Source organism: Balaenoptera ricei, chromosome 6, assembly GCF_028023285.1.
Source record: "Balaenoptera ricei isolate mBalRic1 chromosome 6, mBalRic1.hap2, whole genome shotgun sequence".
NCBI lineage: Eukaryota > Metazoa > Chordata > Mammalia > Artiodactyla > Balaenopteridae > Balaenoptera > Balaenoptera ricei.
In genome coordinates, this window is record NC_082644.1 from 52424299 (window position 1) to 52439786 (window position 15488).

Below are 15488 nucleotides of genomic sequence, written 5' to 3' on the forward strand. Positions count from 1 at the left end.
GAGATACAAGAAATATTAAAGGAAGTTATTCAAGAAGAAGGAAAATAACACCAGATAGAAATTTAGATCTACCAAAAAGGAATGAAGACCACCAGTAGCTATGTCGGTAAATATATGATGATGGTAGATATGGTTGGTTAAATGGTAACTATGTGAATAAATATAGAAGACAGATTTCCAAAATCTCTTTACAATATAATTGACTATTTAAAAGACAAATATAATATCAATGCATTAGCGGTTTAAAATATGTGAAAATGTCTGACAACAATAGTATAAGGATGAAAGGGAGAAGATAGAAATATGTTGTAATATCTTTACAATATACTTTGTGTTATATAATATTATTTGAAAGTAAACTGTAATATGCTAAATAAAAATACATACTTTAAACCCTAGAGAAGCTATTATAAAAATAAAACAAAATGGTGTAGCTAATAAACTCATGGTAGAGATAAAGTGGAATTACTTTTTAAAAATAAATCTAAAAGAAGGAAAAAAGGAAAAAGAACATGAGGCAATTAGAAAACAAATAGTAAAATGGTAGATATAAACCCAGACATATTGATAATCACATTAAATGGAAATGGCCCAAACACTCTAATAAAAAGCAAAGATTGTTAGATTGGATAAAAAGCAAGGTCCAACTATATGCCATATGTAAGAAACTCACTTTCAATATGAAAAAAACATGTGTAGGTTAAAAGTAAAAAGATACAACAGGATACACCTTGCAAACACTAGTCAAAAGAAAGCATGAGTATATAATATGAGACAAAGTTGATTTCAGAATAAGGAATATTACCAGGGACAAAGAGGGACATTTCAATATAGAAGAGTCAATTCATCAAGTGGACAGTGATGTGATGTACCTAATAGCAGAGTTTAACAATATATGAAGTAAAAACTGATAGAACTGAAAAGGAGATAGACAAATCCAAAATTATAGTTGGAGATTTCAAGGCAACTCTCTTGATAGTTGATAGAACAAATGATAGAAAGAGCATAGAAAACTTCAACAACACTATCAACCAAGTTGACCTAATTACCATTTATAGAGCAGTTCAGCCAACAAAAGCAGAAAATAATTCTTTTGAGTTTACATGGTACAAGTCACCAATATAGAACATATTCTGAGCTATAAAATACGTCTCAATAAATTTAAATTTCTTTGACTACAACAGATTCAAATTAGAAATCAATAACAGAATGATATCTGGAAAATCCTCCAGCATTTGGAAATCAACACAATTTTACATTATTATAGTCAATTGGATGAAAATGATGTGAAAGTCTTGATTGCAGATTAGAGATTATTCTCATTTATCCTTACAGTGTTTTCCTGAAGCTCTGCATTAAAGATTTATAGATTTATGTTGCGATCAGGTCAAAAATCTGTTGTCTAGATAGAGTAATCAGAATGTTATCAAAACAGGTATTATTCCTTTTGTATATTATAAATAATCATAGGTCTTTGTTGAGAGAGAGAGAGAAACAGAGACACAGATAGAGAAAGAAGGGGCAGAGAAGGAAGAGGAGAAGAAGGAGGAGAAAGAGGAGAAGAGGGAGAAGAAGAAATTTCAAAAACACTAGTGGAGTTGCTGCCACAATAAAAATTTTTCAGATATAATGAGATCAGACCCTTCCAGAAACCCAGAGCAACTCAGCTTATCCTCAAAAGAGCCACAAGAAGATTAAAATGTTGAATTTTTAATTCCTATCTTCTGTTCTATCTGTAAAAATATTTTACCATAACTATCTGTGAATCCCCAGGAAGAATGTGGCTGATGAAGTCATTTGTTAAGTAGAAGTAAACTAATATGCATTAGTTATTTACCATAGTTTAGACACCATACTAGATTTTTATTTATAATCTTATTATCTGCTAATCCTCAAAAATGTTTTATAAATTAGAGATGAAAAAACTGAGTCAGAAAGGAATTAAGTAACTTGCACAAAGTCACACAGCCAGCAGATGGTAGAGAGAATATTCCATTCCAGGTCTTTGTGACTTCAAAATCCAAATTCCGTAATTCAGATGATAATATATAACAGATTTCCTTCTTTTTCCCTAGCCTTTCCTTAAGCAATTGGCTTCTCTAGCAGCCAGTGGGAAAGAACAGAGCCCTTAGTTCACTGAATCACTTTATAAAGTTACTGGTTGCCCTAGGAGATGTGAAAACATGAAAGAAGTATTTGTCATCCTGATGGACACCATGGTCCCAAGCAGAGGAACACTATGTACAGATGTCAAATAACCAGTAAGTCTAGTGGAATTACTAGGTAATTTTTGATCCTGTGAAAAGTTTAAAAACTTTTCAAAGAGGACATGCTTTACAGAACAATATCCAGTACAAGCTGTGCCTAGCTTAGATGCTAAGTTTGTAGTCATAGGCCCAAGGTTTAACATGACATTACCTACCTTTGAACAGAGTTAATACTCTGTCCAGTTTGGTGTGAAGCTTTCTTTTCTTTCCAACTCCCACTCCCTGACATCAGTTTAAAGCCTATTTACCTTGTTAGCTCAGATAAGAGATTTCTGTAATTTGACTCTCATGGACCTGGATCTGAAAGTTCAAATTCCACAGCACCCAAAATGTTAGAAACCTTTTGATCGATGTGATTGAACTTTTGTACGGGAAAAGATTCCTCCATGGAGCATGTTGACTCCGTTTATTTCAGCTTATTAATACCAGACTGACTAAGTGACACCAGCATATAGCTGAGCTGGTAGATAATGAGACCACACATGTTTACAGTCTCTTTTCAACACTTGTGATCTCACCCAACTGCCTGCAGAGAAATGGTCAGATATAAGATGTAACATCTTGTATTACTTTGTGGTAGAGCACATTGTCACTCCAAGTCAACACAGGTTTATTAAGCTCCTATTATAGTTGTATAGACAGTAAAAAAGATGAATGTTTATTCCACTCTATTAAGAGGTTTTAATGTTGGAAGGTTGTAAGACAGGTAAATAAATAACCATATATAAGGCAGACCAAGAAAAGTGTCTTAAAAGGTGCAAAGTGCTGTGAGGATCCAGAGAAGAGATTAAAGCTCCTTGGGGAGAGATCTAGACCCTAAAGGAGAAGTAGTCCTTAGTCCTTGGACAGACAGGTACTGGGAGTGAAGGAGGCAACAAGTGATGTTTCAGAGAGAGAAAATATCATTAATACACACACACACAAGTCTAGCTATATTAAGGGAATAGCACATCATTAACTTTATTTGGAATTCAGGTTCCCTCATACTACATTTGGAGCAATCTTATCTAAGATTGGAAAGGTTGATTGGGGGTTTATTCTGGAGGACTTAGATATGGAACTGGGAATTTGTAATTCAAGAAGCATTACTGATGTAAACTAGTCACATTGATTTACCATAGTTATTGGTACCCTAGGGAATATAGACTAACCAACTGCTCCCAAACTCTTTTCACGTATAATTTTTATCATTTATAATGGTTACATAGCATTTCATTATGTGGATTTACCAACATTTATTTAACCATCCCCCTATTGGACCTATAGGCTGTCTCTAATATTCTGCAATTGCAATAATTTTTTAATGACCTTCTTTTGCTAATATTTTCTCTTTTATATTACTTCCATAGGCTAGAATCTTAGATGTTAAACTGCTTGGATAAGACGCAAAACAATTTAAGATTGCTGATACATATCTTAAGATTAATTTGCTCAAGGATTTGTGCAAATTTACAGTTCTACTTGAGGTTTCAAATTTAGTAGTGTTAAAAAGGAGACAGCAGACCCAAAATGGAGTTACTTGTGCTAAACCCCATGTCAGTAAACCAAGACTTAATATTTAACTTAATTGCCGTTTCCACAGCCCAGGAATGTAACCTTTAACCAGTCAACCTAGAATTACCTGGTTAGCTCTAGTGAGGTAATCTTCCGTATAGGCCCCTCCATTCCCCTTAGAAAGGCAACCTTGCCTGAGACAATACATTTTTTGCTAATAAATTTCTTTTTTCTGCCCCCTTTCTACCTTTAAAAACCTTTCCTTTTTTACAGCTTGGTGGAGCCAGTTAATTTTAACTTTAATTTACTCAGCCTTTAATTTTACTCAGTTAAATTTTTGTTGTTTAATTTTTGCCCCTGAGTGCCTGACAGGTGCTGCTAAGCCTCTGATACATATAACTCCATGAAAGACTACTACTTTAAGAAGAAACATTTACTCTCAATAAAAGAACTTTAATAAGCTTGACCAAATGACTAAATATTTAGAAAGCATATTGTGTTGAGTGAAACTTTGTGTGTAATAAATAATGAGAGTAATAGAAGATCATTTTGGATGACTGGTCTGTAATTGCCTCAAGGAACACATACAAAGAAAACAAATTCTTTTGATTACTTCCTCAAACAGCCAACACAATGGGGAAAGTGGAGGAAATGTCCCATGAACAGTACGAATAGGGAACCAGAAAGCCTAACATGTAAACTTTGAGAAATGACAGCATTAGAAACAAAACTGCAAAAGAGATCCCCTTCCAGAATAATCTGAGATGCACGAAAGACATATAGTCACTAGAGTTGGAGCCTTATCAAGTCTGTACAGAGATGAGTGGAGTATTTGACCTTCACCATGATTAACAAACCTTTCTTTGAAATTGTGTTGGTGCTGTTGGCTTCTTCCTCTGTCTGCTCCCGAGAGCTGAAACTGGTTCTTTTCCAACAAAAGAGAGTGAACAGAGAGAGTTTAAAACTCTTGAATAAATTGCAGACCTCTTCAATTCAGCAGTGTCTACCACACAGGAAAAACTTCCTGCTTCCCCAGAAGTCTATGAATCCTCACCAGTACCAGAAAGGACAAGCACTGGCCATTCTTCATGAGATGCTTCAGCAGATCTTCAACCTCTTCAGGGCAATTATTTCTCTGAATGGTTGGGAGGAAACCCACATGGAGAAGTTCCTCATTGAACTTCATCAACAGCTGAAATACCTAGAAGCACTCATGAGACTGCAAGCAGAGCAGAAAAGAGACACCTTGGGCAGTGAGAACCTTAGATTACAGGTTAAAATATATTTCCAAAGGATACGTGATTACCTGGAAAACCAGGACTATAGCACCTGTGCCTGGACCATTGTCCAAGTAGAAATCAACCGGTGTCTGTTCTTTGTGTTCCGACTCACAGGAAAGCTGAGCAAACAAGGAATGGAAACTTGAACCATGTGGAGGAAGAGCCAACTGCAGGCTTTAAAAGCATAGGGTAGGTGGAGCGGTGGTAGGATTTCTCCAGACACTATTATTTCTTTTTGTTTTAAAATGGTAGTATTGCTTTGGTTTTGTGTATATATATATATTATATATAATATATATATATAATATATATATATATATATATTGGTCTGTGCTTTAAGATGATGCACATTGACTACAAGTGTTTTTATTTTGTAATGTCGCTTTGTATTTTCTATCAATCTGAAATTTTTATGAGTTGAAATGAGTCATTAATATTTCATAATTGTTCTTCAAATGGGTATATTTTCATAAAAGTTGGCCAAGTAGATATAATGAAATATGTCTCCACTATAATACTTTCCTTATCATAGAATATCCATCCCAATGATTTCTTTATTTGCCAGAAATTGGTAGGAGCAATGAGAAATACTCAGAATAATTTGTATTGCAAGATCTGAAAATATCATCACACACTGAATATTTGTTCCAGGTGACACAATAGAAGTAAAGCCAAAGGACATGAACAAGCAGTTTGCAGAGGAAAACATAAATGCATGAAAAGGGTTCAACCTCATGCATAATAATAAAAAATAGAAATTAAAAGTGACTAACGTGCCATTTATAACCTATCAGATAGATGAAACCGACGAGTTCAGTTTTAAAAACACTCTTATGGAGACTTTGGGGAGGGATGCTCTTATAGTTTGCCAGAGTCCTGGAAATTGGCACAATCGCTGTGGAGGCAATTTGGTGAAATCTATTAAAATTACAGATGCATATAGTCTTTTATCCATCAAGTGCACGTCTGAAATATGTCCTATAAAAATACTTGCAGCCATGTGAAATGACTTACATACAGTATTATTCATTGCAATGTTATATATAATATCAAAAGACAGAAAATCACCCAAATCCTTCCAATTAGAGATAGTTAAGTCATATTCACACAAAGGAAAACTATTCAGCTGGAGGAAAGAATTGGGTGCTCTTCCTATACTGAAAAAAAAAAAAAAAGCAAGATGCAGACTATATATAAAACGCTACATTTGAGATTAAAATGTAAAACACATTTTATATTTGACCTTACTTAGGTATGACTAAATAAAGAATATACCAGGAATAAGTTACAATGATGATAACCTGTATTTGGTGGAGTAGGGTAGGGAGAGAAACTAAGGGAGGAGAACAGGGTGGAAGAGGATTTACAGCATATTTTTGTATTTTAATTTTTAGCCATTTGAATGTTACAAATTAAAATAATAAAATATATCTAACAAGTCACAGTAATCAGAAATATACATGGAGGAGTCTTGTTGGTGAAAGGAAGTGTTTGGTGAAGGTTAGAAGAAACAGGACTGAGCCAGCCTGCCCTTGGGGTGGCCCGGAGCGGGGCTAGATGGGAGGAGGGCTGGATAGAAGGGCACTCATGCCAAACGAGAGGAGATGCTGGTGATGAAGGGATTCCAGCTCTTCCACCCAGGAGCTCCCCAAAATCGCCATGGAACAAATGTGAGGTCAGAGAAACTGAAGGTCACTGAGGCTTGTTAACTTTCCCACAGTCACAGCGACTTTTGCCCAATGCGAGAAGCATAGCCGTGGCCCAAAAATCTGGTGCTTATTCTACTACTTTATGTCATGTTCTGCTTCAGATTCATTGTATAATTCTAGTTAAAAGTTATCACTGGCTGTAAAAGCTTGCTGAAGAACATATTCCATTTCAGTTTAATTAATGTAAGTGTATTAACTATTGGCCAGTGCTTCCAGATTTGGATTGAAAGGAACAAGGAGGAACTGAATAGGATCCTGAGACTGAGGCAGGGTCAGCTGCAGTAGTGGAAGAGGGTGAGGAAACAGAGGCTGGGCAGTCAGGAGGAAGTCTTTGTTGGCTTCACATTTTCAGCCCACAGGTTGACCTACTTACCTTCAAGTTCACGCAGAGGTAGGGAAGTGGAGAAAGGAGAAGTATTTATCACACTCAGCTGTGTTTACAGGTTATTTGCTTCTCATGTCTTGAATTTTTGTTGTTTTCTTTAAACCAGGAACCTTTCAGAACCAAATCCATCATTTAGCATGTTATTCAGTTCTCTAGTTAATCTTGCAAGGTAGTTTCTGTTATTCTTTCCTCAGGTGAGGAGAACAAGACTTTAAAAGTCAAGTACGTAACTTGCTCAAAGTAACGCAGCAAGCCACAGAGCTAGCAAATGCCAGAGCAAAATTTCCTCCCAAGTCTGCGCGCCTTGAAAGCCTGCGTTGTATTCCTAGTCACCACAAACCTGAACGGCATTGTGCAATATCACTGGGAAATACAATGATGGCAGTAATGAGAATAATTTGCTCCTGGCTTTCCTTACCAAGTTTGCGTACTCTCATAATCTTGAATTACAGAAAGGATATTTTGCTCCCCCGAACATTTTTTTCTTCAGAACTAAGGTGAACAGAATGGAGAAGCTGCCAAGTGGAAACTTACAGCAGATGATACTCATATTTAGAAGCTAGAACCAATACTTTACATGCTAATGTTTCCCCAGACATTTAGCTTAAGTTGACATCCTGCTTGTATAACTGTTTTAACTGCCTAATACAAACTAAAAATTGCTTGCTTTTAAATATATGTACCCTTTTAAAACTTTAAAACCAGAGTTCTAAGCTTGGAGATATTGAGGAAGAGAAATACTTTAAAAGACTAGACGCCCTGCTAGTAATGCCTGGGTGAGCTCAGAGTAAAGGCAAGTTCATTTGTACTCACAGGCTGAGTCATCTGAATTATCATTATTACATCTACATGTCCTGAGCTAAATAGATTACTAAATCAAAAAAATGAGTTACTAAATAACAAGTACAGTATCGTATTTTTTCCAAATAAAATATGCATGAAAAATGTCTGAAAAGAAATACACTGAAATGTTCACAGCAGTGCCATCTGGGTGATAGAATTTCCATTCTCTTATACTCTTCAGATTAAATACTTCTCTTATGAATATGGATTCATTTTGGAGCCAGGAAAAATAAAATACTTTTATTTTTGAAATTTATAAAAAGAACAAATAGGGAATTCCCTGGCGGTCCAGTGGTTAGGACTCCACACTTCCACTGCAGGGGGCACGGGTTCAATCCCAGGGCACGGGTTCAATTCCTGGTCACGGAACTAAGATCCCACGTGCTGCATGGGGTGGCCAGAATATAAATAAATATATAAATACAAATATTTTTGAAAAGAACCAATATGGCCTCTTGTAGACATTTGGCTTAGTATGCTTATCATGTGCAGTAAATTAAGCCCCACCTCCAGCACATCAGAATCATCTGGAGGGCTTGTTAAAGCACAGATCACATGACTCCACCCCCACTGTTTCTGATCTAATAGGTCTGTGGTGGGGACTAAGTATTGGCATTTATAACAATTCCTAGATGAAGTTGATGCTGTTGGTCTTGTGACTACACAGTATTAACCATATCCCTATTTCTTGATAGCCAAGGTAGACTTTTAACAGATGAAGGCATGGTCTCCTTGAGGTTACTGATCTCATATTTTCCCACAGTACCTGGAGAGAAATGGGCATCCTATAGATAGGAGGTAGTTGGTAAGGATAGTTTTTTTCTGTCACTGCCTTTTCACAGCAGCAGATTAAATGGCTTTTTTCCCTCTTAAAGAAGCTGTAATATCCCAGTTACACCCCATAACAATAGCTGCCTTTTAAGGAAAATGATCCAAACCAAGTTTCTTTCTGTAAGAGTTTCTGTTTCTCACGCCTGTGGTTAAGTGAAATCAAAACTACAACTATAGCAGTAATTGATTGGACAAAGAATATGTTGTGGACACAAAGGAAACCACACTTCTGAAAGATAGAGGATTCCAGGGTGAAAGATGACAGGTGATTCAATAATCTCTATTGAGACGTGTAGATGTTTGGTAAATAAAGAGATTTGGGGTTCATTCCTTGAATTACTTTTAGCATTTAGCCAAAGTTTTCTCCCCTTTCCTGGAGTCTGCCTGTATTCAATGACTGGTCGATGTAGAGGTATAAAGACTCATACCCCTCACTCCACCTCAGAAGGGTCATCCCAGCTTCGGAGCTCCTCACTGTAATTGGCCAAGGCCACTTTGTGACTGCACTGCAACTCAACATTCTCTGTCTCAGTCCTCCTGGCTTCTCTTTCCTTAAGTGTTGATCCCATAGTACTCCCTAATAAACTCCTTGTATGGTCATTTTTGTCTCAAAGTCTGCTTTCTCAGCACCTGAACTCCAATAGCATAACATATAGAACTTCCCTTTAGGGCCATAGAAAACCCAAACTCACATTCTATTTCTTTGGCCTGGTACATATCCTTTTTCTAATATGCGTTAATATCTCATTCTTGCTATTTATGACTCACTTAAAAATTTTCCCTTCACTGAAAGCCCTTGCAGTCTGATTTCTCTGAATCTATTTGTGCCCCTGCAGATCACAACTCTTACCGTGTCACAAACTACATTGTACTATAATCAATTACTTCTCTTTCTTTCAACTAAAGTGTGACCTACTTCACGGTAGGCAAATGACTTCTTAAGTCTTTACCTGAGCACATAACAGGGACAATCTAAATATTGAATGAATGAAGAAATTTTAAATGTATTAAAAAAAAGAAGGGATATGTCAGTACCATATTGTCACTGACAGTTGTATATGTGAGGAGACTCTGTCTAGAGATGAGAAAGTCTTGTTCACCTGTGTCTGCCAAGGGGTAAAGTGTTTATTTTTGTTTTTCAGTTTCTCTACTTTTCCTGGATGGGATATTTGGATAAGCTATTTCTTGGAGTAAAAAGTGAAGTAACTATCTTTCTCTAATGAAAGGGTGGTTTTTAACCTTATATATTAAGGGCATAATAAAGTAATGGCATGATACGTAGGGCAGAAGTCCAGGCAGGAGCCTCTCTTCTGATTGTTCTGGTCTCCTTAGACAATCCTTTTCTGAATTCACACTTCCTGGGCCTTTGATCCCTGTCAGCCTGGTGATGGTTAGTTGTGCTTTCAACTGCCAAGTAGTATAGAAACCACTGGTACCAACTTAAAATTTTTGTTCAGTTTATAGAAAGCTTAATATGTTGGAAAAATTATGAAGACAATACATGGAAGTGGTGTAAATGGCTCAATTTTATAGTTGTATAAGGTGTAACACTCTTCCCATTGTTCTATTCAAAAGGCAACTTGTTATTGTCCAGAATGGGTGGTCACTGGATCAGTTTTTCTACCAACTATTAGTAAAGACTTGATGGCAATTTTCCTCATTTCTTTGGATTGTATTCTTGAAACATTATGGATAGTCAGGAGATAGCCAGCATGTAATGAATATTTAGAGATAAATAGCCAGAGTCACATTGCAAGTATTCAGGGAAGGGATCATAACACCAAAACAGTCCCATGGGTTTACCTTAAATGCAAGAGGAATCCAGCTTCTTAGAAGTGTGGAAACCTGTTCAGCTAAGTTTTCTTCACTGAAGGTGGAGATGTGTACCTCTTAGCAACAGTGGAGCAAGTTTGAATAGAACAAAAGGCAGGTTCCCTTGACCCATAAATCATGTAACTTTTTCTGTGTAAGAGAGCTAAGTGCACATTGTTTTAGTGAAATTTATTCCAAGTTAAGTTTCAGTATAAGCCTTGTACTAAATAAGACATAGATCCCTGGGAGAAATTTAATTATTCTAAATAGCAGAGGTTCATTTGGGTTCATGTCAGATGAACAAGGTGGTTATCAATCTGATCAAAACAGAGTTAGTTTGAGAGCATTAAGAACTGAATTCTAGCTGGTGTATTATTCAGTATGACAGACATTTTTAAAGTAACATCTCCTAATCTATTCTCACTCCTTGGGAGGGAGGGACAAGTGGAGGAGGAAAAGGCTGGATGGAACTGGGAAGGAAATAAGCATATTTCCAGAGCAAATTGTGCTATTACAGGAAAAATACCTTGAAGTCCCCACTTTTGTCTAGTAGAGGGGTAGGGGAAAGAGGACACACTGTGGGTGGGATAGTGTTCAGGAGCTGAAATGAATAAAATAACAGAAATGTCCCCCAAATGCCTCTAGCTAAGTGGATTTCTACCATGGATTGCAATTAGAAGGGCAAAGAGATGAGTTTGGACATATCAGGGATTCCGTTGTAGCATTCTACAGGGAAATTGTCTCAGAAGATACCAGATCAAGGGTCCCGTGGAAGAAATATGTTAGAATTTCCATCAGTAGGTTCATGCCGTAAGTTCTAGGCACAAAGTTCCCTGGAGCACCTGGGGTCATATCTGAGGCCTTGAACATCAAAAACCACATGTGGCATTATATACACGTGGGGTAGAGTGTAAGATTCCAGAGGAAAGATTTCTTCCCCAAAGCATTTCTCTGATTGTCATGTGTTGTCTTGTGCAACTAATGCCTGACATATTAAAAATAAAAAGTCAAATGAAAACAAAAATCACTAACTGTCCTTCTCTTTCACAGCATTCGGGGGTGTGGTTATAAGGGTTGGGCCACCGGAGATCCTAGTGTCAAACCCCATGGCTTTGTCAAAGCTGACCTTCTACTCCCAAGCAGAATTACTGTGATTGGACCAGGTTGTGGTCCTCAGGATGTGTTCTTCTTAGAAGCTCCCTTGTCATCTCATGCAAATGGAACCCTGTGAGCCCACTCTAAGACCCCTGACACAAGCCACACTGGTATGAATCCAAGGACAACACTAATTAAGCTCAAGCTAGGCATCTTCAGTACATAAGGAAAAAAGGTAAAATATAATACATTTATTATATAAATATATTTAGGCAATTCAGATGATGATATCATATCCTGAATAAACATTGAGTAAACTGTGAAACCCATACCTAGTAACATGTTTTTGAAGAAATAGATACACCCCCTACCAGGGTACTAGCTCTGCTTGAGCCTTAATTCTCCCTGAGCTGGGCTCAGACTCGGGGGTATAATAGTCTATGCAAGAAGGAGACCTCACAGCTTCTGTACCAAAAGAGAATCTTGCTTCTTTTATGCCTGGAGAATAGGAAGGACCTATTTTTTTTTTTTTAAAGTTGGTACTGGCACAAAAATAAACAAATAAAACTGCTTTAAGATACCTTGCATACTCATGTATATATGAGAACTGATAATTGAATAATGGTTGTTTTTAAACTAAATGGGGAAAGCTTGACTGATGCAATAAATATTGTTGGGAAAATAGGATATCTGGGAAAAAATTAGATTCCAAATCTCCCACAGTACACAAAATGAAATTTGATGTATACAGAATAAGAGGCAATAAGAGGGTTGGCTCTGAAGGCAGATCACCTGGGTTTCAATACCAGCTTTGCCATACACTGCTTTATGGCCATGAGCATGTTACTCTGCATCTCTGTGTCTCAGGTCATCCAGCTGTTAAGTGAGTATAATAAATCACTGAATGGTTATGGTTATAAATATATGAAACAAAAACAAACATTAAATACTAAAAGAAATGTGTATATAAAAAGTTTTTAAATTTTCAGATAGGAAAGCTCTTCCTGAGTGATGTGAAACACAAGGCTAAAAGGAAATGAGCAACACATTTTAATACATGAATTAAAAACAGAAGTCTCTCCAATACAGAACTATCAAGAAAATGTAAAGACGTGAAAAAAATCTTAAAACATGCAATAGAATAATAATATTTTCAATATAAAAAGAGCTCAAAAAAGTTTAACCCAATAGCAACATGAGCAAGAAATATTGAGGTAATTTTCAAAAGCAGTAATAGCTACAAGTAGATAGTATACATGTGCCAAATAATCAGCCTTCCTAGTGATCATGGATTTTTCATATAAATGAAAAATATGATAAAGAACAAGATAGCTTGGTGATGGTTGGGGTAAGAGCCCACACCTATACACAGTAGAAACATGAAATTTTTAAAAAATCAGTAATTAATTTGGTAAAAATTACCAAAATTTTTGAACCACTGGACTCACCAAATGCAGTTCTAGGTACTTATATTACAGAAATATTCTGTCCATACCCCTGCCCAAATATGAATATGAATTTATTTATAGCAACCCTATTTATATAAAAGGGAATTGTAGTCAAATTAATGTGCTATTATAGAGGATTGGTTAAGTAAACACTGATCCCTTCATATTATGGAATACTACACAGCAATTAAATTCATTTAGGTAAAGAATAGTCACCTAAATCCAAGCTTGTTCATAACATATTGAATGATGTTGAATGAAAAAGCAAATTAAGGAATAAGAATGATTACACTGGGGAAAACTGATGTCTCATTATTCCTAGAGAGTGCGATTTGATGGAATGGAGGGTAGAAATGAGATCTTTAAACTCCATTTTAATTTTTGGAACCTAGGTATCTTTCCCTTTTTTTTTTTTTCTTAGTTATGTGTTTAAAATTGACTCTTTTAAATTGTGTCCAGTATTTCTGTTTTTCTGAAAAAAAGGGGGCTTGTCTTAGCTCAGTCTCCCAAAGTTGGTACTAGAAGATGACTCCTGACTTTATATCACCAGGGACAGTATGGAGGAACCACTTCACTAGACTTTGTTAAAAGGTGAAGGTGGAACAGACAGAATTTTGGATAAAAATATTTTCCTGATATATAAATAAGAAAATTTTAATATGTTTCTCATTTAATGAATAAAACCATTGATATAGCTTTAAATAAGAGTAAGTAACTGACTCCTGAATGCTGATTTTTTTCTTTACTATATGGTTTTTCATAGTAGTTTATGGATGAATAAAGTACATCCTGATTGTTTTCTCCAGCACTATCCTAGATCTTGGATCTATGTTTCTGCACCTCTTGGTATTAACTTATTTTCTCTTTAGAGCAAATATTTTCACTAAAAAGGATTTCTCTAACTCAGTATCTTGCTTCAAACTTACCTTTAGCACTTCCAGGAATTGTTGAATAAGTTACAGCAGAAATTTCTCTACATGTATCTATTCCAATCAGAAGGGATGCTCTTGGATGAAATTAACACGAAGGAAGAACTTCTGGGATGCAAGTTAGGGAAGTAAGACATTAAGAAAAGGACTTCTGGTACAGAATTAGCCAAGATCTCTTACCTGCAGGAAGTATGAACCTACAACAAAACTCTACTAACTCAGAAGGATCCTGCAGCAGTCCAAAAGACCATTGTGGTGTTGCCAGACTAACCAGGTTAAAAAAACTCAGAAGATTATGAACTTACTTGCATCTCTAGCTTACTTACATCTGTAGCTTTCTTGCAAATTTTTAAAATATGTATTTCAGTATCAACAAGAAAATGAGAAAGTATCTTCACACTTTGTGAAACTGCACTTCACAGAAGAAGATATAAACTGCACTTCACAGAAGAAGATATCCAAACCATCGATAAACTTGAAAAAAAGTGATCATCATCGTGACTGCTCATGGGATGTAAGTTAAAGCCAAAATCTCATACCACAACACACACATCAGAACAGCTAAAACTAAAAATATTAAATTAAAAAATTAAAAATACTGACATACAATTGTTGATGATGGGAGTATAAATTATTAAAACTTTTGAAAAGTGCTTGGTAGATTCTATAAAGATAAGCATGTATATACCCTGTGACAAAGCCACTCCACTTCTGGGCATATATCCAATAGAAATTATTGCTTAGATCCACCAAAAGAAATGTCCAGGTATGCTCACAGAAGCCATAATCATAGTAGCCCCTACACATGCCAAAGAAAGCAAAAGTACATTAATACTAGAATTGACACATATATTTTGATCTATTCAAAAAACATAGTACATAACAATGAAAATAATGAATTATTGATACACAAAACCAATATGGATGATTTCACAGACATAGCATTGAGTGAAAGAGCTAGATATAAATAAAGTATCTGAAGTGTGTTTTCATTTATAAGAAGTTCAGAAATTGGCAAAACCAATCCATGGTGATAGAGGACTCAGAGTGGTTAGATTTATGGTGGAGTGTTCATTAATAGGGCTCAAAGGTAGTCTTACTTTTACCTTAAGGAACTGTATTTTCTACTTACTATAATAATTTTGCTTCCTTTTTTTTTGCTTCATATTTATGGTTATTACTCCACCACAATATTAAATACTAGAAGGGAGGTAGGTATTGTTGTCTTTTACCTAATTTTTAGGAAGAATACAGGCGTATCTTCTTTATTGTGCTTCGCAGATGCTGCATTTTTTACAAATGGAAGATTTGTGACAACCCAGCGTTGAGCAAGTCCATCAGCACCATTTTTCAAACTTTGTGTCTCTGTGTCAGATTTTGGTAATTCTCACAATA

At 35.9% G+C, this 15488-nt stretch overlaps 1 protein-coding gene across 1 annotated transcript; it reads left to right on the plus strand.

Annotated features, from left to right (window-relative positions):
* Positions 1–4605: 4605 nt before the first annotated feature.
* On the plus strand, positions 4606–5187 carry IFNE (interferon epsilon). The gene has a single exon (XM_059926389.1). The coding sequence runs from the start codon at positions 4606–4608 to the stop codon at positions 5185–5187; it is 582 nt and encodes a 193-aa protein (XP_059782372.1).
* Positions 5188–15488: the final 10301 nt, after the last annotated feature.